The sequence below is a fragment of the Henckelia pumila genome, chromosome 2 (assembly GCF_033568475.1).
Source record: "Henckelia pumila isolate YLH828 chromosome 2, ASM3356847v2, whole genome shotgun sequence".
NCBI classification, from domain to species: Eukaryota; Viridiplantae; Streptophyta; class Magnoliopsida; order Lamiales; family Gesneriaceae; genus Henckelia; species Henckelia pumila.
Genome location: NC_133121.1, coordinates 104,793,551 through 104,817,375, shown reverse-complemented (window position 1 = coordinate 104,817,375; position 23,825 = coordinate 104,793,551). Strand labels below are relative to the sequence as shown.

The window sequence follows — 23,825 nt, the reverse complement described above, 5'->3', positions numbered from 1 at the left end:
TTTTTTTTATCAGCAGAACGTTAGAAGGCCAAGTGTAACTCAGACCAAGTGTTCGAACATGAACTCGATTAATTTGGTTCGGATTTGAGTCCAAGCTTTGTGCAACTTTAAATATTATTATAAAAACAATAATGAAAATATTGAGCTCGAGTTCAAGCTTGTGTATTTGTAAAATCAAATAGTATTTTAACTATATCGAAAAGTTAAGTTTGTAATTCGAGCACCCCAATTCAACACTATCTCAATTGTTCGTTAGCAACGTTCCCTGAAAAATAATAATAAAACCAAAAACAAAGAAAAGAAAACCATACTTTCAAATGGTGATACATCATTTTCAAAGTGATCGAATAATCTATTACCTTGTCAATCATTGATCAGTAAAGTCAAGAAAATACAAATGGTAATCGTCCAAAAGAAGTTAGGAATCAGTGCTGCATTATTTCATTTTTCAAAAGTTCACATGAACTTCAAAACATACTGTCCAAAGGCGATACCAAGAAATGTCGCGATCGCAATGCCAAAAATACCAGCAAGAATACCAGGAATGATTAGAGAACTCCATCCTTTTGCTGTAGCCATACCACAAGCTGTCGTGGGGCCTCCAACATTTGCATTCGAGGCTATAAGTAGTGATTTCAGTTCAAACCCGAACAATTTTCCAAACCCCAGAATAAAAACTAGATGCACTGTTATCTGAACTAGAGAAAATAAAAAGATACTTGGTGCTGTGCTTATAACATTCCTGATGCTTCCACTAGCACCAATGACTGTGAAAAACACCTAACACCAAATATAGATAATCACTCATAAATGAATTACGTAAACACGCAGAATGAAGATTTGAAATGATACAAAACAAAAGTTGTCATAATGTTCTAACCTGCATCAGTATCAGTGCCATAGACTCACTGGAAGGTGCAAGATAAGCAAACTGATCCGGGAAAATGGTTGCTAAAGCTACAACAATAGCAGTAATGACTGGAAGGCTACCTCCTTGAATCCCAAAATATGTAATGAAATAACCAGCACTTGCGCAGATGGCTAATGATACAACCAGTGCGGTTGCTGTCTGCAGTACCGGTAGTTTGTTTCCAGATGCCAATTTTTCATCAAGTCCAACCTCTTCAACATGTTAGCGGTGTTACAGTCAATCTTGATGTAAAGTGGGACGAAAAGAAAAGAAGATGGAAGCTGAAGTTGCAAAACCTTATATCACGCACCAGCTGTTGAAGATGAGGGCTCGGTAGGAATTCTAGATGCCAGTGCAAATAATGTTGCAAAGTATACTGCACAGAGAACATTATCCGCAGCTAGCCCGGCAGCTAACACGGAGGGGGAGACTTGAAGGGCTTCAGAAATGGCAACATAGTTGACAGCTACATGAAAAACATATTCTTTAAGTAAAAATACAAGACAGGCAAGCGTGAAACTCCATTAACGACCACATGATAAGAACTAGCAAGTCCCCGTTTCAAAGTTCAACACAATTAAAAAAAAAAGCTAGATAGCTTCTGGGTAGTAGATATTGAATTAAGATATCTATGATATCAGGACGGCAGCAGTTCTCCAGAAAGCCCCAGCCCTTCCACTTACATAATATGGACCCAAATTAGCATCTTGTATTCGGTCAAAAATTGGGAAAAGCGCAAAAGGGACTGATAGTTTGTTTCTTATCCAGTTATCCCATTTCTCCATATATTTAGGGAAAAGGGTAAAGGTCTGCTAGATTACCTCCACCAATATGCCTTCCCATCAAAGCAGCAGCTATCTTCCAACCATCTTGACCGAGTGATCGCATTGGCACTATCAAGAATGCAACAACTGTCCCCACCGTAGTTGCAACTGTATAAGAATTGCACCAGTTTATTTGGAGGGATAAATTATGACTAGACCTCATCCTACTTCAAAACCAGAGAAAAATGACAGAAAAACTCGAAGAATGAAACTTTTGGTTTGTGGGAACGACTTAATTCCATCTCGCCGTCGAATGTTGAACATTTGAAGCATAAAGGGCAATAAGAGAGCATTCTTGGTTTCTCAATGATCGACTAAAGTAACTTTAATTTTGAATCCGTTTAATCATAGACTTATTTCATCTGCTTCAGTTAATTACATAAATCGCAATGTTGATCAAAAGAGCAGCAATTACAATTTGCAAAAAGCCATAAAATACATAAAACATTCCGGAATCAACAAAGGATTTGGCGCAAAACAGGATATTTCACCTGATCCAAGCAAGAAAGCTAACAGCAGGTTGCCAGTTGACCGCATTACTCGATTCATGTCCGCTCTATACAGCAGCAACGGCACAGCCAATGGCATCAGATACTCCAACACAACTTTATAAGCTGGCGCTTCATTCGCAATAATTCCCACATTACTCGCCACTAGACCGACTAAAGTACTCACCAACGCACCACTCAACATGCTCCCAATCTTGGTCTTTTCCGACCTTCAATTACACAAGGAAGAGACAGAAAAAAAAACATCAAGACCCATCTCCAGACTTTGCTGGCTAAAAGGGACGTTCAGTAACTTTACCAGATGCCGAAAGCCCCCGAAGCGAAAAGAGCAGTCCAAGTACCCCATTGATCTTGCGGCGAAATTATTGGGAAACTCAACTGTGATCTGGTGATTACACTTCGAGTTGAATTCTTGGAAGTAAAAGATTTGTTGCGAAATGATGGAGCAAGAACAGTTGAGACCCGGCTGATTTTCTGGGAAGAAAGACACGACCTTTGCATCGGGGGAGGAAGAGAGTGGATCGTATGGTGGAAAGAAAACGCTGACGCCATAGGATTGGAGTGTGAAGTGAGCTGAAAGTTGCAGTTTTGTAAGGATCTTGAATTGCTTGGATGGGTGGCTCAGAAGTCCACCGCCCGTGAACTCGGGCTATGTTCGTTGCTCAGCCATCGGAGCAGGTGGGTGGGTGTGGTTCAAAAGTTAAAATGCAACCAGATGATGATTGATTCAGAATGATTTACTGATCAGCAGCACATAATTAAAAACGAAATTAGACAACAGAAAGTTGTAAGCTGGAATCGAAAGTAATAAGAATTGATAGTACTGAGTGAACCTTTTACAGAACAGAAGGAGATTAGCAAATCTGGAAATGAAAGTGAGATTTGACACGCGACCATTTTATTAGGACTTGGGGGTCACTCACACGACACCCCCTCATATTCTTGCGTCACCAGATATTTTATTTTTGCCACCTCCAAGTCTCCATATACATTTAAAACGAAACGAAAAAAATATTGTGATGTCCAATTATATTACTAGTTATTGTTATATATTCTTCTTTGAAAAATAAACTTTTGATTATGCAATGTTGTAACCAAACACGGGGTTATTCATGAGCTATTCGAAATTATATTGATTAAAATTTGTCGATACGAACCAAACACGCCATAATTTGACTGGACAGTGTTGCGCTTCCGGCTTGGCTTGGAAAGATCCCGTTTTTCTCCATCGCCACAATTCACCACTATGCTTTGAACTTTCTACACATTATACGAATAATACTCATACTCAGTATGATATCTCTACAGCCACTCACCAATCCCAAACTCTCCCCTCTTTTCTTCTACCCCAGGAAACCTCTCAAGAAACCCAGATCCCAACCCATCCATTCCCTCCTACAGTACAATCGTAAACCCCAACTCGCCGGAGAAACGCCGCGTGTGGTGGTCATCACCTCCGGAAAGGGCGGTGTCGGCAAGACGACGACCACCGCCAACATGGGACTGTCCCTCGCCCGACTTGGCTTCTCAGCCGTTGCTATCGACGCCGACGTTGGCCTCCGGAACCTCGATCTTCTCCTGGGCCTTGAGAATCGTGTGAATTACACCGTTGTCGAGGTGCTCAATGGCGATTGCCGCCTCGATCAAGCCCTCGTTCGCGACAAGCGCTGGTCGAATTTCGAGCTTCTTTGCATTTCTAAACCCCGTTCGAAATTGCCTTTAGGGTTTGGGGGGAAAGCCTTGACTTGGCTCGTTGAAGCATTGAAAGCCCGCGAAGAAGGCGCCCCGGACTTCATTCTAATCGATTGTCCGGCTGGGATTGATGCCGGGTTTATTACTGCCATAACTCCTGCTAATGAGGCGGTTCTGGTTACCACACCGGATATCACGAGCCTCCGGGATGCGGACAGGGTTACGGGATTGCTTGAATGCGATGGGATTAGGGATATTAAGATGATTGTGAATCGGGTTCGAACTGATATGATAAAGGGGGAGGATATGATGTCGGTTTTGGATGTCCAGGAAATGTTAGGGTTGCCATTGTTGGGTGTCATTCCAGAGGATACCGAGGTTATCAGGAGCACAAATCGAGGGTATCCATTGGTATTGAATAAACCGCCTGCGCTTGCAGGATTGGCGTTCGAGCAGGCGGCGTGGAGGTTGGTGGAGCAGGATAGTATGAAGGCGGTGATGATGGAGGAGGAGCCGAAGAAACGCGGTTTCTTCTCTTTCTTTGGAGGCTAGGACTTGATGACACCATTTACAGTGGATGATCTCTGTGCTTGGTTTTTGGACAAGAAGCATGTATAGAAGGAAGGAGGTTAGCTGGTTCGATGATTATTTTACCGTTTTGTGGTTTATGTGGGCTAAGTTTGCTGTGAGCTTAGAAACAATGGTGTTTGCATGAACATGATTTTAGATTGTTCTCTTGAATGTGATGAGTTTCTTGGCGATTTTGTGGTTCGTTTTCTTAGCATTTTCGCTGCCTGATTTTGATGGCTGGAGTTGATTATTTCTTCTGAATTGATCTTCGTTATATTATCCAATTGGAAGGTTGCAAATGTGTTTTTTATGGTGCTGAGTTCTTGATTGTTTACTTCCTGGCTGGTTTGTGTGTTTGTCCCAGATATTAACATGGTTTCTCTTTGTGAATGTAATGAATCGATGTAGGAAGGAGCTTTATATGCACAACCTTATATGATGTGGCGAAAATTGAAAAATTGGATTTCATAATTAGAAGTTGTTCTCTCATGAAAATATTGCCAGATTCATGGAATCCAATAGTTGTACAATGATGAAAGATAATTCTCCAGGAATAGCATTATGTTGTATTAAAAAATATATATTTGATCCTCATATAACCGTTGGATCAAGTTTTGGATTGAGTCAGATATTTATCTCACATAATTGATTCTCTCAGATCAGAGATGTTTTCATTGAGTAGTAGAATTTATGAAGGTTTGAATGTAATATGTCGCATAAATTCATTTTAGGGTAATCTAAAAGCCAGTTATATAAGTATGTAAATAGTAAGATTTATTACTTTTTTCATGTTTAACTGTTTTAATTGTGCTCAATATAGTTTTATTACTTCAAATTAAAAGTAATTGAGTTAATGCTAAAAGTTTGAGTATTTTTTTTAAGTGTATGTATATTGTGAAACGGATTCACGAATTTGTATCCATGAAATTGATGGTCTCAATCCATATTTGCAATTAAAAATAATATTTTTGACATAAAAAATAATAATTTTTCATAGTTATGTTTGAGTTAGATATCTATTTCAAAAATTTTATTTGTGAGATCGTTTCATAATATTTCTTATGTTTTTTTTTAAAAATAAACACGCTTTGGTAAATAAAATATTTTGCATTCACTTGAAAAATAGTTTAAAACGTAAGCACCTTAAAAACTAGAGGACGTGAATTTGAAAAACAAAGTTCTAAAAATTACGATGAAACGCTAGTCGAGTTTAAGATTTTTATAAGTTCAATCGAGTTTTGGACGAATTTAATAAAAAAAATTAAATTTTGTATTATTATTTAATTATATCAAACAAATATATAGATTAAATAATACTTCAATATCATAAAGCGCAAGAGAAAAACCTTTTTTTTTAAAAAAAATTGTCAACCTAATTTTGACCGTATTAGGCGTGATTAGGTAGTGTTTGAAAGAGTTTTTAAAAAATATTTTTTAGTTTTTCCTTAATAAAATTTCATAAATTTTTAAAATTTTGTCAAGGAAAAACTGAAAAGTGTTTCATAGAAACTCTCACAAACACTACAAAAAATATTTTCATCCAAGAACTTGGAGAGTTTTTTCTTTCTAAAAAGGCCAGATTTGGCGCAAGTGCAGGAAATCAGTCTTATTTGTTCTGTTCTATTCTATTTTATTAAAGTTGAAGGGTTGATGTATTTGTATGGCTAACTTATCTTTATTTTATCCTTTAGTACAATGTTTTTATAATCGGACCGGTGATCGAACCGGTCTATCTTAAAAAAATAGTCCAACCGGTTCAGCCGTTTTAACCGGACGGTCGGACCGGAGAACCGTTTATATAATATAATATAATTAATAATATCTTTTAAATTTTATAAATCTAAAAGATGTATATAAATAAACAAAAATATATTTATCATAGTTTAAAAAATAAATAACTATATAAATATATTCAAAATATTAATTATAGTTATATATACTATATTTTTATAAATAAATAAATTAATTAAAAAAATATAATAATAGAAAAATAATATTTTTAACGAAGTACAAATTTCAAATAATCATGTGTATATATATAATAAAATATTAAATTAAGATTTTAAAATTAAAAAAAAACAATTTTTAAAAAAAAATTTAAAAAAATTCAAAAACCGGTTCAACCGGTTTTCTGGCCGGTTCTTGGCCGGTTCGATCGGTTTTGACCGGTTCTTGATCGGTTCTGAGCGGTTGAACCGTTAAAACAGTTTCTAGGGGTATTTCGGACCGGACCAGCGACCGGTTCCCGGTCGAACCGATCGAACCGGCCGGTCCGGTCCGGTTTTTAAAATCACGCCTAATTCGGTCATAGTTGTTATTTTATTTTGTTCATTGATAATTAATAAATAAAAATGACACGTTTACTAGTTTTATATTATATATATCCATTTCGGGTTTTAACCACCAATTTTCGAATACAGATATATTCCCATTTCACTCAAATTATATTTTTAGATATAATAATAATAACGATCATCATCAAATAGACTGCAAATTTGAAATGCCAATGTGATTCCCCAAAAAAGAAAAAAAAAAAAAAAAAAAAGAAAAAAAAAGCCAATGTGAGTAAACAAAACGCGACTCTAAGAATCGCGTATTGGCGAATTCAAGAAACTCGTGGAAGAGTCGAGAAAGCCCCTGAATTTGCCTCCACTCGCTCCTTTCAAATCGAACCTCCTAGAAATCTTACGTCTTATATAAACCCCTTCACCCCCACACTCGCAACCATCTTTGGAGAATCCTCTAATAGCTCGATCTTCATCTCTCTTGCAATTTCATCCACTTTCTTCATTATTCCTGCGATTACATATCATTTATCTCTTGCTCATCAATGGCGGACGCTCAGATGGCCGAGGCAGAGACTTTCGCTTTCCAGGCGGAGATCAACCAGCTTTTGAGCCTCATCATCAACACTTTCTACAGCAACAAGGAGATTTTCCTTCGCGAGCTGATCAGCAACTCATCCGATGCGTTGGATAAAATCAGGTTCGAAAGTCTGACTGATAAAAGCAAGCTCGATGGGCAACCGGAGTTGTTCATCCGTCTTGTACCGGATAAGGTTAATAAGACGCTCTCGATCATCGATAGCGGTATCGGAATGACTAAAGCAGGTATGGGTTCATAAGCGTCTTCTTGTTTTAACGATGAAAAATTTTAGCCAGGTGCCGATTATTTGCCTTAGGAAATGGTGTGATGTTTATGTGTCGATATTCGATAAAACAGTATTCCAAAATGTGTTTTGCGTCGATTTACACGGTGCTCTCATTCTGTATGAATCCGAAAATTTTTGTGTTTTCATTTTTATCTTGGTAGAAATGTTCAATTCGCTTATATAAATTGGTTACATCTCGGTGAAGGTTGATATAAGGGGAAATAGAGTTTAAGATCAACTTCTGTTGTTGTGTTAAATGCTAAATTTAGGTGCTAATGTTGGTTCGTCATTGCAGATTTGGTAAACAATTTGGGGACCATTGCGAGATCTGGAACCAAGGAATTCATGGAAGCTCTGCAGGCTGGTGCTGATGTTAGCATGATTGGACAATTCGGTGTTGGCTTCTACTCCGCTTACCTTGTGGCAGAGAAGGTCATTGTTACCACCAAACACAATGACGACGAGCAGTATATCTGGGAATCACAAGCTGGTGGGTCCTTCACTGTGACCAGGGACGTTGATGGTGAACAACTTGGCAGGGGAACTAAGATTACCCTCTTCTTGAAGGAAGATCAGGTAATTAATTGTGTCACTGATTCAGGCAGTGGTGTAGGGTAACGCGTTTTTAACTTGAGAATATATGGAGGGACAAATTTTCTGGAGACATGATTCTCTTTTGATACTATTATGATGATTACTTTTGTAAACTTTTGGTGTTAGATTATGAACTGTGTTGGCAAATTAAAAGAAATCTAAATAGGAATAGGAATCACACACGAAGGATTAGAGGGAATATGAGTGCTGATAGTATGCTCTTCGTGCAATGTGCAGTTGGAATACCTTGAGGAGAGGAAAATCAAAGATCTCGTGAAGAAGCACTCTGAGTTCATTAGCTACCCTATTTACCTCTGGACGGAGAAGACAACCGAAAAAGAGATTAGCGATGACGAAGATGACGAACCCAAGAAGGAACATGAAGGAGACGTTGAGGAGGTTGATGAGGAGAAAGAGAAGGAGAAGGGTAAGAAGAAGAAGATTAAAGAAGTTTCTCATGAATGGCAGCTCATCAACAAGCAGAAGCCTATCTGGCTACGCAAGTCAGAAGAAATAACAAAAGACGAGTATGCATCTTTTTACAAGAGCTTGACAAATGACTGGGAGGATCACCTTGCTGTCAAGCACTTTTCTGTGGAAGGTCAGCTTGAGTTCAAGGCTATTCTCTTTGTTCCGAAGAGGGCACCGTTTGACCTCTTTGACACCCGGAAGAAAATGAATAACATCAAACTCTATGTCCGGAGGGTATTTATCATGGACAACTGTGAGGAAATTATACCTGAGTACCTCAGCTTTGTGAAGGGTGTTGTTGATTCTGATGATTTGCCTCTCAACATTTCCCGTGAGATGTTGCAGCAAAACAAGATTCTTAAAGTCATCAGGAAGAATCTTGTGAAGAAGTGCATCGAAATGTTCAATGAAATAGCAGAGAACAAGGACGATTACAACAAATTTTATGAGGCATTTTCAAAGAACTTGAAGTTGGGCATCCATGAGGACAGCCAAAACAGATCCAAACTAGCTGATCTACTCAGATATTATTCTACCAAAAGCGGTGATGAACTGACCAGCCTGAAAGACTATGTAACTAGGATGAAAGAAGGTCAGAAGGACATCTACTATATCACTGGTGAAAGCAAGAAAGCTGTAGAGAATTCCCCATTCCTTGAGCGCCTCAAAAAGAAAGGTTACGAAGTAATCTACATGGTCGATGCAATTGACGAATATGCTGTCGGGCAACTGAAAGAATATGAAGGCAAGAAGCTGGTATCGGCCACAAAAGAGGGGTTAAAACTTGAGGATGAAACCGAGGAAGAGAAAAAGAAGAAGGAAGAGAAAAAGCAATCATTTGAGAGCTTGTGCAAAGTTATCAAAGATATTCTCGGTGACAGAGTGGAGAAAGTTGTCATCTCAGACAGGATCGTCGATTCCCCTTGTGTGTTGGTTACCGGAGAGTACGGTTGGACTGCCAACATGGAAAGAATCATGAAGGCTCAGGCTTTGAGGGACAGCAGCATGGGCTCTTATATGTCGAGCAAGAAAACCATGGAGATAAACCCCGACAACGGTATTGTGGAAGAATTGAGGAAGAGAGCTGAGGTTGACAAGAACGACAAATCCGTGAAGGATCTTGTTCTCCTGTTATTCGAGACAGCCCTTTTGACTTCTGGTTTCAGTTTGGATGATCCGAATACGTTTGCTTCGAGGATTCACAGGATGCTGAAATTGGGATTGAGCATTGATGAGGATGAAGGCGGCGAGGATGCTGACATGCCAGCTTTGGAGGAAGACGCGACCGAGGAGAGCAAAATGGAAGAGGTTGATTGAGTAGTTGAATGACGTCTTTATGGCTTGGGACTTTTGATGTTTGTCAAGTATGAGTTTTTGTAGGTGTATGGGTGTCTCATAAGATGATTGTCGGATGTCCCTTTGTAATGTCGTGTCTTAGTTTTGTGAATGAAAATTTAAAACTGCTTTTGTATGGCGTCTACATGTTTCCTATGAATATTTGGAAGCTATAGATTTTGTGGTTGCTCTGTTCTCAATTCTCAGCATTCTTCGTGTAACTTTGTACAAACAGAGTATAGAGATTGTGGCTTGCTGATGTCTAACTCATATATACCTCCATGAGTTTCATTATATTGGAAATTTAGGAACCTCTGATTATTGTTCATCCAATTATCAGGGAACAAAATCATTCTCAATTCAAATATGGATTTCCAAAATATTTTATTGCGATAGGGAAAACCTTCTGTTTGATAAATACTTAGATGTTTTGAGTAATGTGGTCATCTCTAATGGTTCTATGCAAATTTTGAAAAATAATCTTTAGAAACTTCTTGCCACACGAATTTACAATTACGTATCGATTGGTTTGTAAAATTTTTATGTGGTACCAATGGAACTTCATTTTATTGTTTGAGTCGTAAAAAATAAAAATAAAATTAATTTGGATTGTAAATATTAAGCCTTTTTTAATCCAATTAAGGTAATGTTTGAAAGAATTTTTAGTAAGTATTTCTCAAATTTTTCTTCACAAAATTTCAAACTTTTGTGAAAGAAAAACTTACGAGTGTTTCTTATTAGTCATTCCCAAACACTACCTAAATCTGATTCAAATCATTCTCGGGAAAAAATTGGAATGATGTACTAATTAGTAGGTTAATTACATATATTACCTATTTATCTTATAAAATCACGAGATTATTGAAAATTTTGAAATAAAATATTGTGCCAGTTTTTTGAATATTTTATACTTTAAAGTAGTGTTTTTAACCTCTAAAAATAAGTTAAATTTGTGAAGAATAAATCCATTATCATATTTTCTTATTTGAGAAAAGTATATTTATGAAAACATATTGATTCATTTGTGTTTTTTAATTCAAAAACTTTATATTTTTCCGTGTCTTTTTTTCATTTTAAAGGTGTCAATGTGTTTGTGTAATGAATAATTTAACACTTACATATTCATTGTGTTTATTTATTTATAATTTAAAAAAGATTATGAGCGAGTTGAATAGATGAGAATCACAAATTTTAATGTGAAAAATTCTCTTTCAATGTCTCGCATCTTTTTCTTTCTCATGGTTTATAACTGATCGACTATTATTAACTTGTGCTATTGATTTTTCATCAAACCTCATAAGTCGAAGCTATTGTTAAATATCATTAGTTAAATACACATTTCGGATTAAGATATCTATGATTGAATATTAATCGTTATGAAGTAAGTGTTTAACTTACAAATATTTAATAAATGAAGAACTGTGTGTTTCATATATAGATGTTGTGTGCATTATTGTAACACCTCAAACAACATGCACGAATAAATCATTTCACACCAAAATATTTTATTTAATTAAATTACCATGCACAAAGGAATAATAGAGAGTAACAAGAAGCAAAATCTACTAATACATCGATGGAGTAAAATGTAAATTGCATCCTAAATTTATATCAACAAAAATAACCAAATAAACACATTTGCAAATTACGTGAAACCGAAATTCAGTTTAACAAACAACTGTCAAACAACATTTTGATTAAGTGTTGTATCTAAAGGTCTTCGATAATTTACGGTAACACAGTGTATTCAATAGATCAGGAGAAATTGATGACTTTTGTGGATTTTAGAAGTCTAGTGGTATTCAATCATGACTTTTATAATAATCTATAGAAATCTAATGTTATTCAAAATGGACTTTTTTAGAGTTTTAAAAGTCAAGTGATACAACCTTGACTTTTAAAAACTCTACAAAAGTCTAATGTTATTCAAAATATCAATGAAATTTTAATAACTTTATGAAATTTATTGACATACAAACATTAATGCTTAAAGTACAACTATAATTTGTAAAAAAATTTAGAAAAAGAACGAAAAAATATATGATTTTCTAAATTTTTTGGGATAGATTGAAATCAAAATAAAAAATATTATTAAAAAATTTGGAATTTTTGAATTGTTTTGTGCTTTTTAATTTATGATTTATACCAATAATTATGATATTTAATAATAATAATAATAATAATAATAATAATATATGATTCAAAAAAAATACAACATGACTTAATTCAAATATTTGAATAGTCACATACCAGAGATGATAAAAAATAAAATTTTACATATAAATTTTTATGATATAATTGATAAAATAATTTATAAGTTATCATGTGTTTTTTTCAAAAAAATTAACTTTACACAACCACAATTTTTTTTAATTTTGTTACATTAATATATATATATAATAAATGAAATTTATTTTCATCAATAATTAAAAAAAACCAAATTAAAGTTATTATTTTTGTAAAATAATTATTACATCTAGTATAAAAAGTTTACAAATCTCTATAAAGTTTGAAAAAAATCTACAAAGAATCCATTCTGTTTATAAATTAGTGAGATTCTATAAAAATCAATAATAATACATATTAAAAGCAATACACTAGTTTTTAGTTCTCCCATTCTCTCTCTCTACTTGCTCTCCTTACAAAATCTATTATTCAATACATATAAATCTAGAGAATATATCTTTAATAGATACCTACAAAACATAGAAAATATAGGTTTATTAGGAAATAAACTCTTTTAAACACACCTGGAGTTGATATAAATATTTGGAATTAGAAAAATAAAACTCTAATATTTAAATATTTTTTTGAATACATAATATTATGAAAAAGGAAAAAGATAATTAATCTACATGTCAAAAAACATGTTTTCTTTCGCGTTAGACTCCTACTCTAGCATGAAATTTCCCCTATAAATAAATATATAGTAGGGTTTCAAAACTCGTCCAAAATAAAAAAATCTCTCGTTCCTTAATTTATTTTTTCCTTTTTTTCTTATAATAGCATAAATCTTTTGGTCTTCCATCTAATCACTCTTGGTTATCTAGAGAGTTCTTCGCAATCACATCCTCCAATCCTTAGAGAATATTGTTGGTTGACTCAAATCTGTTAATGGCGTCGTCGGATCTGGAAGCCAAGGCCAGGGAGGCGTTCATCGATGACCACTTCGAACTCGCCATTGACCTTTACTCTCAGGCCATCTCCCTCAACCCTAGCAGCGCCGACCTCTTCGCCGGCCGTGCTCAGGCCAACATTAAGCTTCGAAACTTCACCGGTACTTTCGGATCAAATTTAATCGCTTTTTAACTCGTGTTTCAGCGTTGTCTGTTTATATGTTTTCGCGACATGACCTAATAGTTTCGTGGATTTGAGAGACAGATTCGTGTTTGATAGGATTCCTTTCTTCAGAAGAGTGTCTAGGTTATGTGTTTCGAACGAGCTCCACCAAGTTAGAATCTTGGACGGTGTATATGTGTAGAGACTTCGGTGACGAGTTCTGAAAAGTTACACTTGCTTATAGGCTATACCCAACGATGATTCCTTCACGAAAATAGGATATGGGATAGTTTATGAATGGAAATTTTGGTTTTGCTGCTTTTGAGACTGATTTTTTTGCCCCCTATGATACCTTTTTTTTCTGGAATTAGGTTATTGAACTTGCCAAATATATAGTTGATTTGTGCTTTAGAAAATTAATTTTGAGATTGTTGAACTTGATGAACAGAGGCTGTTGCCGATGCTAATAAAGCAATTGGACTTGACCCTGCGAATGCCAAAGCATATTATCGAAAAGGGTGAGCGATTAAATCTGGTTTCATTTATTTTTTTTTGGATTGAAGTGGTTTCTGTTTTATATTTTTTAGACTGAAGTTTCTTTGTCAGAATTTCTTTATAAATTATGTTGCAGATTCATTAGCAAGAAAAAAAAACCTTGGCTTACAGCTTATTGAATTTTGAAAATTCTTAGTTGGATTTTTATGTTAAATTATATTCCAAGTTCAAAAATAAACTCCTGCTGTTGATTTTCTCTATTTTACTTTGTAACTAGTCTGGTATCTTGCATTTGTCGAGATGCCGTTCATGAGGAATTATGCAAACTGGGATGGCATCGAATCTACTTATGCCTAACTGTCACTCTGTCAGTGCTCTAATCTTCAGCTACATGACTCACTTGAAGTCATGTTTAATTCAACTCTTATCTGGAGAAGCTTTAATATGAGTTTTATGGTTATTCAGTATTGAATTTGGTCCTTTTTCAGCTGGCTGCTGAACGAGTCTATAAAACACGATCTATCGTAGTACCTATTACCTTTTTGTTAGCGTTAGTAAACAAAGTGTATTTTCTGGTGGGATTTTTCCTTAAGAGGGCCGCGATATTAGTCTGCACAATGTATATGCTTTTAGATGGGTTTTCACTGTTACTGATCTCATTTGAGTTGGTACTTACTTTCTACTGTACTGGCCAAAATGAGTGTATCATTTGCCTTTCTTTATACAGTTGGTCACTGTAATTTCCTTACAAACTATGGTTCCATGTTCTGCTTGCAGCATGGCATGTATCGAACTTGAAGAGTACGAGACCGCTAAGACAGCTTTTGAGACTGGTGCGTCTTTAGCACCTGGAGATTCCAGGTTCACAGACATGATAAAAGAGTGTGAAGAACGTATTGCAGGTGACTTAACTAAGTACTTGCTATGCTAGATCTAACTTCATTTAATTTTTCAACGGTGATGGTGCCATGGCCCAATTTAATATATTTGCCTCAACAAAAAATTGTCGATTTGATGAATTTAAAGTTGAATCTCTTTGCTGCCTTCTTTCCCCGAATCAAGTCATTACTTTAGTGTGTCTGTGTACTAGAACTTAATTGTTTTATTTGATGCCTTGGCTAAGTAATGCTTTTGTATATCACATTCATTCGTTAAAAGTTCATATGTTGTAGATTTTATTTGATTCTTCCAGTAAATGTCTGTGGACTGTGATGAATTTGCGTATGCACATAATTGATCCCACTAGCTCTTGGTTAGGAGATCCTAGGATAAGTTGCTAAAACAAAAGGCGTAGGAACACCCCCCCCCCCTCCCCCCAATATGGGGGGTTGCTAATCGATTACCCAAGCCAGCAGATCTGTAGCTGAAAAAGGATCGTTACTCAACTCAACTAGATCTCCGTCGACACTTAAAATTGACACCTCTTTCGTTTAAATTTAGAGTTTTGCTAACTTATTTAACGTGCTGTTCATATAATTTTCCTCCCCATTTATATCGTACCTATTCTAATTAATTTCATGTTTCTTGCCTATTTCAGAGGAGGCTAAAGAATTGCCAACAGAATTAGCTGATAAAGCTCCAGAAGATGTGATGACCCCAAATAATGGGACGCCAGACGTTCCCGGACCCGAAGGAACAACAATTTCATCAACCAAACCACGATACAGGTCAATATATTTTCGTGTGGCGTGACCTGTTAGTCTGTTTGTCTAGAATTTTGAAATGGATATACGTTCGATCCAGCATTTTTTTTACATTATCAGAACTTAGAAGCACTGGAATGCTAGTTTTGATGGTTTTTTACTTTTCTTGGTGATTATCAAGTCGGTCCAAAAAATTATTTTCTGGGTTAATCATACTTTTGTTAACAGAGTCGGATAAACTGTCATGCAAGATTTTACCAAAAGTCTCTGCGTGATTTACCTCAACTCTCCATGAAATTGCCAATTGGTCTTCCGAAATGGTCAAGCCACATCTTCGGCTTCCTTTTCTGTTTGCTTGGCGTTTTCATTAACTAGAATATATTTAGAGGGCCTGTCTTGTGGCATAGTTGACATCGGAAAGAGGGTTTCTTGTTCGTATGAACAGCCCTATACCTCCTATATGCTGGAATGTAAAGTTCAATTATCAGTAAAATATGTTTACTTTAATACAATTGTGGAAACCCCGTGAGGTGCAACGATATCTCAATTACGTGGGTCTTTTCTTGCCAGGATGATTGTGTATGTCCTTTAATTACCAATAATGTATTTTACAGGCATGAATTTTATCAAAAACCAGAGGAAGTAGTGGTAACAATATTCGCAAAGGGTATTCCAGCAGACAGGGTTGTGATTGATTATGGCGAACAAATAGTGAGTGAATGATCCATTTTTTTGCAGTGTTTTAAATATATCTCTTCAGTAGCTTTTACTAATGTGCATGCTCCTTTACCCTATGGTCTTCAGCTCAGTGTTACCATCGAGGTGCCCGGCGAAGATGCCTATCACTTTCGACCCAGATTATTTGGAAAGGTGAAGTATAAGCTTTTATGCTTCTCAACGAATTTTGGGTCGATTTTATGCTTGAACTGATATCACGCCTTATACTTTACTATCTTTTCTTATTTTTTTCGCTTAATTTTGTACGAGATTGAAAGCGCTTTCTGCTACTTGCAACCTATCTTTCTTACATTTTTCATCCAACAGATCGTCCCTGCACAATGTAGATATGTTGTCTTATCTACCAAAATTGAAATCAGACTTACCAAAGCTGAAGCTATAACTTGGTCATCCCTCGAATACAGCAAGGATGTTGTAGTTGCTCAGAAGGCAATTGCATCACCATCAGGTGTGTGGCTTACTCGTTAAAGTTCCAAGTACAGGTCACTTTGTGGTCCAGTTTACTTTGCTTAACAACTCTTTAACTTTACTTTATCAGGTAATCAGAAACCTACTTATCCTTCCTCCAAGCCAAAAGGAGTGGACTGGGATAAATTGGAGGCTCAAGTAAAAAAGGAGGTATGTTCATGATGTAGCACCCATCATCTTTATCGTTTCGCCCGGAATTAGTCCATAACTTATGAATCAGCCCTTTAATCGCGTGTGACAATTCTCTTGTTCTGTTTCTATCAGGAGAAGGATGAGAAGCTCGATGGCGATGCAGCTTTGAACAAATTTTTCAGAGACATTTACAAAGATGCAGATGAGGACACTAGAAGAGCCATGAGCAAATCTTTTGTATGACCATCACCTTTTTTCATGGACCTAAAATTACTTAATAAATCATCTACATAGGAATTCGGTTGTGTATAATTTGAATTGTCGTGTGATACATTTTTCAGGTTGAATCGAATGGGACTGTGTTATCGACTAATTGGAAAGAAGTAGGGTCAAAAAAGGTGGAAGGAAGCGCCCCAGACGGCATGGAGTTGAAGAAATGGGAGTACTGAGTTTATCGGATTATTTGCCCGTGTGTTATTTTTGTGACATATTTTGCTTTTGCTATGAAGTTGTTTATATTTTTTTTGGTTTAATTTACTGAATCCAGTTTGCATATTTTTATGCATAAACTTGTGTTTAATTACCTAGAGAGATTGGGTTGCCTGAAAAATACTAATACTCATTTTCTTTGGTGAAACTTCCCTCTGTTAGTATACTGATTTGGAATTTTCTTGTTTCGTGTGAAAAATCCAGTTCTTAAATTTCTCGGGCTTTGTAGTTTCAGGATTTTTGTTCCCAAAATACCCTTTATTTAATTAATTATAATTTAGTACATAATTTCTTAAAATTAATAATGAAGTTTTTATTACTGTGGGCGAAGATCACAATTAATTTACATTAAATTAGAAATTATCTGGAGCTTTTTCGTCATTCAAATAAAAAATAATGAATTTAAATTAATGGAAAACCTTATTTTGTTGATAATTGTAATGTGTTGATATTTTGATAGAATATTATCCTAAAAGGTTATTTGTGTTTGTTAACTATTATAATGAGAACGATATCCGTTCGCGAGGGAATGTGAACCAAGGGGAGATTTTATGTTGGTAGACCGGTACTGCCCGGTCTGCCAGATCCAATGGTTTCGGGCCATTTTGCACATCACATCATGGTGATGTGTCACGGCCCGGGACCTTTAGATCACCCTCCCGACATTGCCTCGGAGGGTGACATAGAATTTCCCGTGAACCAAGTGTCTAATAGTGACAAATCTAATCTGAAAGAACTCGATTTCCAGGGTAGCATAGAATTTTCCGTGAACCAAGTGTCTCTAATCTGAAAGAACTCGATTAATTTATTTTATTTATCTGGTAAAAAAAGGTGGGAGAAACTATAATAAAAAGGTAACATCTTCAAATGGTTATATTCATCATTGTTCAAACTTCAACGGATTATAAAAATCGTGAATGTATAAATTCGAAATTAGTTCTCAATTTTATTCGTTAATAACGCAAAATTGGTTAACTTCAATTATAACTTCTTATGTCCACTTTTTCAAACTTTTGAATGTTACTCTCTTATGATGACTTTTTCTCTACACAATTTTTACATCTCTTTTTTATTTCTTCATTTAAAGGAGTAATTTCTCTTACTTTTATCGATCATTATTTCTACAAATTTATATTTAGTGTATGTATGTAATACAAACATGGTATTGATTATTTAAATTATTTATTATAAAATTTATGAAAATAACAACTCATGCTAATAAGTCTTATATCTTTGCATAATGTTATAAAGTCATATTCAAATACGTGTACACCGCGATTAATAAAAATATACGGTGATTAGTAAAAATAGACATTGACCCACCTAATTGTAATCCAAATCATAATCATTAATCCAACAGAGCCTCCAACTCTTGAATCAAAATGGATACATATATAAAGTTGAAAACAAGATTGCTCTAGCCTCTTAAAAAAAAAAAATCGAACAAAACAGGTAACCAAGTAGCCAACCATCAATATATTCAACGAACTCCTAATTTAAACAAAAAAAAAAAAAGGGAGTAAAATTCAGGCGCAACAAAGATTCACAATCATTCACTTCTTTTTTTTTTTTCTATTTAAATTCAAATACAATATAGAGACTACTACTACTACTACACTCATTTCAAACCCATCACTTACTTTTTACAGAGGAAAAAACAAACAAGCCTAGTCATTCACCATTCACGCAGTGTAGCAGCTTTTTTATATAGATTTTTTCCACACGCCATAATTTTGCCAAAAAAATACAAATTATGACATCATGCAATCGTCAGCTGATATTCCCGCTTCTTTCTTCTCTCGTCCACTTCGTTGTGATTCAAATGCTGCATCTCTTCAGTTCTTCACATGAATTTCTTCCCATATTGTCGTGCGAACAATAGTTGCCCAATCGAATTAATCGTGTGTATTCTGTAATTATCCCAGAAAAAAGAAAAAGAAATTGTCAGAAATTCGAGAGAGAAATAAATATAAACACTCATCACAGTCCTTTTTGATTGAAAAAGGAAAAGAAAATGTACCAGCGGATGAAGAATTGTACGATTCTTTGCAGTGGAGAATGGCGCCTTGAATTCCATCATGCTGTTCGAGTAACGAATCGTCTCTCCGGCGGATCGGTGGCTGTGCCGCCGACGTGTATCGGCTCTGTCCCGAATGCCTTGCCACGACTTTAAAACTACCGACTATGCTCCTCCCATCACCCAACTTTGATAAGTTCACCGGAGAAGGTAACGGCGTCGAGGATGCCTTTGACTTCACCTGCTTCTCGTTCTGTCTCTTTGAAACCTTTGCGTACAAAGGTTTAATTAACTTCAGATACTTCCGGACAGAATCCCTCGAGAGTTTCTCCGGAGAAACGACGGAGGAGGAAGTCTCTCGCTCGCAATCATACTTCTCCTCCAGCATTTTACTTCTCAAGCTATTGTCTCGGGCGAAAACTGAAGAAACGTGCATTTCCTCGCTACATTTCGCAGAAACCTTACTCCTCTGTTCTATTTTCGAGGATTTCCAGAACTCACTCAACTGAGCGTTAGGCTCAGGTTTCCGCGATTGCGCGATCTGTTTGAAACCCAACCTGAAAACTTTGAACTTAGGAGGCGGCATCAGAAGAGAAATAGGAGACATCGCCTTCGAACTAGCATCTAACACGCTGTTTTTACTGAAGAAAACATCTCTAGGAGACTCAATAAACTGCAGATCTTTCTTCGAAGCTTCATCGCCTCCCTTGATGGTAGAGGAATCAGGCGATTTCAAAACCAAATCGAAGAATGACTCTTCGTCTTCTTCACCGTCTGTGCACGAATTGCTCGCATCCTCGTTAGCGTTTCCGCAATGATTCGTGAACGAGTCACCGCCGGAGCTGGCGACAGCACCGGCACCGGCAGTTCTACCGATTTTAAAATCACTGAATGCTTCCATTAGGGAACGTTTGAAAAGTGAATGGAAACAGGTGAGACTGTATGCAAGTATTTATAGGGGAATGGATTTGCTAACACCTTGTTTGGTGTGAGAAAAAATGGCGGTCAAGTGGGACAAATCATTAAAGTTAAAAAACGGGTCAAAAAAGATGACACCAAACACTGAATTATGCTCAGATAGATGAAACAGAGACTACTCATGCAGAGCACAGACTGTGTATTTTGTAGCTGAAGACCCGGACCCGGACCCATTATTAATGACAACTGTTGCTGACCGGGTTTGGATCTTTTGAACTTCTAATAATATCTTGAATTCGGATGAAAATAAATATCTTCGTTACAAAAATAAATGTTCGAAATGAATAAATTAATGATTTGTTGCGTTCAACAAAATTTAATGATTTATTTGTTATGTTATATAGTCAGGTACCGTTTGGTTCGGGTGATAGGATAAATAGTATCTGGATAAGAAATGTAATGTAATAAAAATAAATAAATAATGATAGTTAATATAATATTTGATTTGATTGATAGATTATGATTTTTTTTATTTGATTAATTAAATTTTATATAGAAATGATAAATTACCATGTTGTCATTTTAACAATAAATAAAATATGAATAATATTATTTATAAGGGGTAATATAGTAATTTAAATTCGATAATTGGATTGATGTGAAATAAATAATTAATGATTTGATTGATGTATAATAAATAGTTAATAGATGGATAAATAATATGACAAGAAGAACGCGAGATTGGACAAGATAACTAGTACCGAGACTATTAGTAAAGTAACCAAACGAGTCCTTAGTATATATTTAATTATTCTACATTTTGGAGAACTAAAAATTCAAGTGTGTTTAGTAAAATATTAATTATTAATGTAAATATAAGTATACTTCACATGTCTCACAGATCTAATAAGAGACATACTTATTGATTAATAAATTACCATCGCATATAATTTATAGAAAATTATTGTGTTAAAGAGTTAGTTTATATCTATTTATCTCATGGTATCCAAAAAAATAGCAACTACTTCTATAAAATAATTTTTAAATTTCATAAAACGTAAAACTACTAACAATGAGATGAAATGAGACGAGAACGAGCTTGTTAATTCTTTATATTGCGCTGATTATATAAAAGTGCAGCATGTGCATGAGGAAATAATAACCGAAGAAGAAAATTCAAGGATTGGGCAGAGATTTACACGAAGAAAGTTACAAAAAGAGGGAAAAGAAAAGAGTCGAGAGAAAAGGGAAGAAATAAGTGAATCTTTGCGAGCTTTAAGTTTTACTTTTTTCCAGTCTTTATTTGCTAAATAATAAATCTTTGAAAGCAAAGCAAAAACAGATATCGGGGACTGTGCATAGCCATTTAGCCGCAGATGGGGCACGCCGAGTCAGCCTTTGGACTTTTGCTATTTAAAGGTTTGACTTGTAGCTTTGGTCCTTTGAAGGCCACCCCTAATTTTGCTAACCTTTTCATGATTCGGTGTAATTATTATTTTTAGATTAAATAAATTATTATGTATTTTTAAAATTGCTAAAGGCTTGCATGATAATATTTTTATATTTGTTTGCCTGATATATTTTTCGAGAGAACACCTTTTGTTTTGTTTTTTTTTTTTTGTTTTTATAAAAGAGAGATTCAAACATATCCTATATAAACTTTTGGTTCTCGGCTACTAAAAGTGTTAATTTCTTTTAAAATTATTGAGAAAAGTGCTTTATTATCCACCTAAAATACTAAAGTCGGAAACAACGTGGGAAACAAAAGGGGAAATAAATAAAGTCAAAAGACTGTAAAAAGGGTAAATTTTGGAGAAATAATTTCTTTTACCACACAAATTTGCTTAATTGTAAAGTGGGAAAGTGCACATTTAGTCGTGCTTTCATGAATTCGAAAAATAAAACGTTCCATCCCCAATGATTCCTACGAGGTGATTAAAGCAAATTATTAATAACAAAGAGTGTTATTAACAATACTTTAATTTTTTTTAAAATTTAAATAGACTAGTATACTCCTATTGGTTGTTCCTTTTTACGAAAATTTATAAGTAGTCTAGATTATTGAAATTAATTATTTTATAGAACTTTAGTTAATGAAAAAAAATGTATTGAATTTATAAATATCCGTAATATATAAAATAAACAAATAAAATATTAGTTAAAGTTATATCATATTGATTTTACTTTTCGAAGCAACCATGTTATAAGTAATCGTCACAAACTTTTTACTTTTTCCGAGCAACCCATGTTTCAACGGATCAGTAAACGGGCCCAATTCCACATTGGGCTAGACTGATGTAAAGTCCAAGGTCATAATTGTTTGAATGCAAAATGCATGGGTCCAAGTCCAACACCTCGTACTGATGAATGAATGGGGCATATCCGCTGCCTTCATGGACGCGTAACGAGATAATTATAGTTTAATTTGTTGTAAAATATCTTGAATAATTTGTTGTCGGTTTATATTGTATTTTATTTATATTCTTTACATTTCAACGTGAATAGATAAACTTCTGAACTAACGCAATTTTATGCAAACTATGTTAGCCAAATAAATTGCAATGAAAACATTTATATGACAAGTTCAATCAAAACAATTTTGATAAGAAGAATCGAACTCATAACTATTGACTAAACAAACAATCACATGTTTTATCAACTCAAACATCACATGAAAACATTAATATTATGCATTTTCATTTTCATATTGATATTTTTTTTTAATCAAAGGAGTGTTCACAAAAATATTATGTTTTTAGAAGAATTATATTTATACATTGTGAAAAAAAAAATTGAGGATGGTAAACGCCCATCCTCTCTCTCAGTATGTGTACATTATAGACAAAACTGAGATATTATTCGAAATGAAGATGTTTGAAAAAGTAACAATTGTACTTTTTTTAAAAGATAAAATGTAGTTAAATGAGTAATTATAATGATTTTTTTTAATAAAATTCAAAACTAACCTTATTGGAGATATAATATTCCGTTGCGTATTTGAAATTTAAATGAATGCTTGATAACATCGGTTAAGGTGTGTAGAAGAGGTGAATACACATGTTTAAAATATTTTGAACTACAATAGTTCGATTCTTGAGTATTGAACATTGATGAATTAAATCGAGTTTTATTTTCAAACCAAGCGAAAGATACTCTAATTAATCATTCGTAGAAATCGATTAAACATTTCGTAAATCATTTGAAGAAGATGCAAGTTGAAATAATAAAATCAGTTTGATTGAAGCATTTTATCATACACTTTATATGCAACATATTGGTAAATGAAGAACAAATAAAATGTTTCAACATGCATCTTAAAAACAATAGAAATAGTAAAGTAAATGCGATAAATAGATAAACACAAATTTGTTTATGGATGTTCGGAGATAAAACTCCTACGCTACCACTTCTTCCTCTTTAAAGAATCCTCTAGAAGGTTTTGATTTATACAAGTCATTTTTACAAACTCAATCCAGTTTAGGACTTACCCACTGCTTAAACAAAAACTTCTAGCACACTAGATTGTAGTCATCAACCTCACAATCCGCATAATGTTTAACGTCTCTTATGTCAATACTACAAATACAATA

At 34.8% G+C, this 23,825-nt stretch overlaps 5 protein-coding genes across 6 annotated transcripts; 3 read left to right on the top strand and 2 right to left on the bottom strand.

Annotated features, from left to right (window-relative positions):
* Positions 1-353: 353 nt before the first annotated feature.
* On the bottom strand, positions 354-3,388 carry LOC140880818 (uncharacterized). Of its 2 annotated transcripts, XM_073285621.1 has the most exons (7): positions 3,077-3,388; positions 2,542-2,983; positions 2,226-2,452; positions 1,732-1,842; positions 1,221-1,376; positions 881-1,122; positions 354-780 (listed from the first exon to the last, which is right to left on the bottom strand). In XM_073285621.1, the coding sequence occupies exons 2-7, from the start codon at positions 2,793-2,795 to the stop codon at positions 457-459; spliced, it is 1,314 nt and encodes a 437-aa protein (XP_073141722.1). In that variant the 5' UTR covers positions 2,796-2,983; positions 3,077-3,388; the 3' UTR covers positions 354-456. The 2 variants fall into 2 exon arrangements, with proteins under 2 accessions (XP_073141722.1, XP_073141721.1); XM_073285620.1 differs by having other exon boundaries at positions 2,542-3,388.
* A 15-nt stretch (positions 3,389-3,403) lies between these two features.
* Positions 3,404-4,789, top strand: LOC140880819 (septum site-determining protein minD homolog, chloroplastic). The gene has a single exon (XM_073285622.1). It carries the CDS (start codon positions 3,537-3,539, stop codon positions 4,485-4,487), a length of 951 nt encoding a protein of 316 aa, XP_073141723.1. The 5' UTR covers positions 3,404-3,536; the 3' UTR covers positions 4,488-4,789.
* A 2,447-nt stretch (positions 4,790-7,236) lies between these two features.
* LOC140880596 (heat shock protein 83) lies at positions 7,237-10,201 on the top strand. The gene is made up of 3 exons (XM_073285167.1): positions 7,237-7,615; positions 7,952-8,232; positions 8,488-10,201. Exons 1-3 carry the CDS (start codon positions 7,336-7,338, stop codon positions 10,036-10,038), a joined length of 2,112 nt encoding a protein of 703 aa, XP_073141268.1. The 5' UTR covers positions 7,237-7,335; the 3' UTR covers positions 10,039-10,201.
* Positions 10,202-13,001: 2,800 nt separating this feature from the next.
* On the top strand, positions 13,002-17,485 carry LOC140881858 (protein SGT1 homolog). Its single transcript, XM_073287488.1, has 10 exons — positions 13,002-13,333; positions 13,784-13,853; positions 14,608-14,732; positions 15,368-15,497; positions 16,088-16,184; positions 16,278-16,343; positions 16,518-16,659; positions 16,750-16,829; positions 16,944-17,048; positions 17,153-17,485. The coding sequence occupies exons 1-10, from the start codon at positions 13,171-13,173 to the stop codon at positions 17,258-17,260; spliced, it is 1,086 nt and encodes a 361-aa protein (XP_073143589.1). The 5' UTR covers positions 13,002-13,170; the 3' UTR covers positions 17,261-17,485.
* Positions 17,486-18,840: 1,355 nt separating this feature from the next.
* Positions 18,841-20,270, bottom strand: LOC140884993 (uncharacterized). Its single transcript, XM_073291904.1, has 2 exons — positions 19,321-20,270; positions 18,841-19,210 (listed from the first exon to the last, which is right to left on the bottom strand). The coding sequence occupies exons 1-2, from the start codon at positions 20,216-20,218 to the stop codon at positions 19,119-19,121; spliced, it is 990 nt and encodes a 329-aa protein (XP_073148005.1). The 5' UTR covers positions 20,219-20,270; the 3' UTR covers positions 18,841-19,118.
* Positions 20,271-23,825: the final 3,555 nt, after the last annotated feature.

Excerpts from the sequence above, each read along its gene's own strand:
- LOC140884993 (XM_073291904.1), bottom strand. The coding sequence starts at position 20,218 with ATGGAAGCATTCAGTGATTTTAAAATCGGTAGAACTGCCGGTGCCGGT. Across the intron at positions 19,211-19,320 it reads GTACAATTCTTCATCCGCTG|AATACACACGATTAATTCGA; the intron begins GTACATTTTCTT and ends GGATAATTACAG.
- LOC140880596 (XM_073285167.1), top strand. The coding sequence starts at position 7,336 with ATGGCGGACGCTCAGATGGCCGAGGCAGAGACTTTCGCTTTCCAGGCG. Across the intron at positions 7,616-7,951 it reads TATCGGAATGACTAAAGCAG|ATTTGGTAAACAATTTGGGG; the intron begins GTATGGGTTCAT and ends TCGTCATTGCAG. Across the intron at positions 8,233-8,487 it reads TCTTCTTGAAGGAAGATCAG|TTGGAATACCTTGAGGAGAG; the intron begins GTAATTAATTGT and ends TGCAATGTGCAG.
- LOC140880818 (XM_073285620.1), bottom strand. The coding sequence starts at position 2,795 with ATGGCGTCAGCGTTTTCTTTCCACCATACGATCCACTCTCTTCCTCCC. Across the intron at positions 2,453-2,541 it reads TCGGGGGCTTTCGGCATCTG|GTCGGAAAAGACCAAGATTG; the intron begins GTAAAGTTACTG and ends GTGTAATTGAAG. Across the intron at positions 1,123-1,220 it reads GCCCTCATCTTCAACAGCTG|AGGTTGGACTTGATGAAAAA; the intron begins GTGCGTGATATA and ends AACATGTTGAAG.
- LOC140880819 (XM_073285622.1), top strand. The coding sequence starts at position 3,537 with ATGATATCTCTACAGCCACTCACCAATCCCAAACTCTCCCCTCTTTTC.
- LOC140881858 (XM_073287488.1), top strand. The coding sequence starts at position 13,171 with ATGGCGTCGTCGGATCTGGAAGCCAAGGCCAGGGAGGCGTTCATCGAT. Across the intron at positions 14,733-15,367 it reads GTGTGAAGAACGTATTGCAG|AGGAGGCTAAAGAATTGCCA; the intron begins GTGACTTAACTA and ends TGCCTATTTCAG. Across the intron at positions 16,344-16,517 it reads GACCCAGATTATTTGGAAAG|ATCGTCCCTGCACAATGTAG; the intron begins GTGAAGTATAAG and ends TTCATCCAACAG.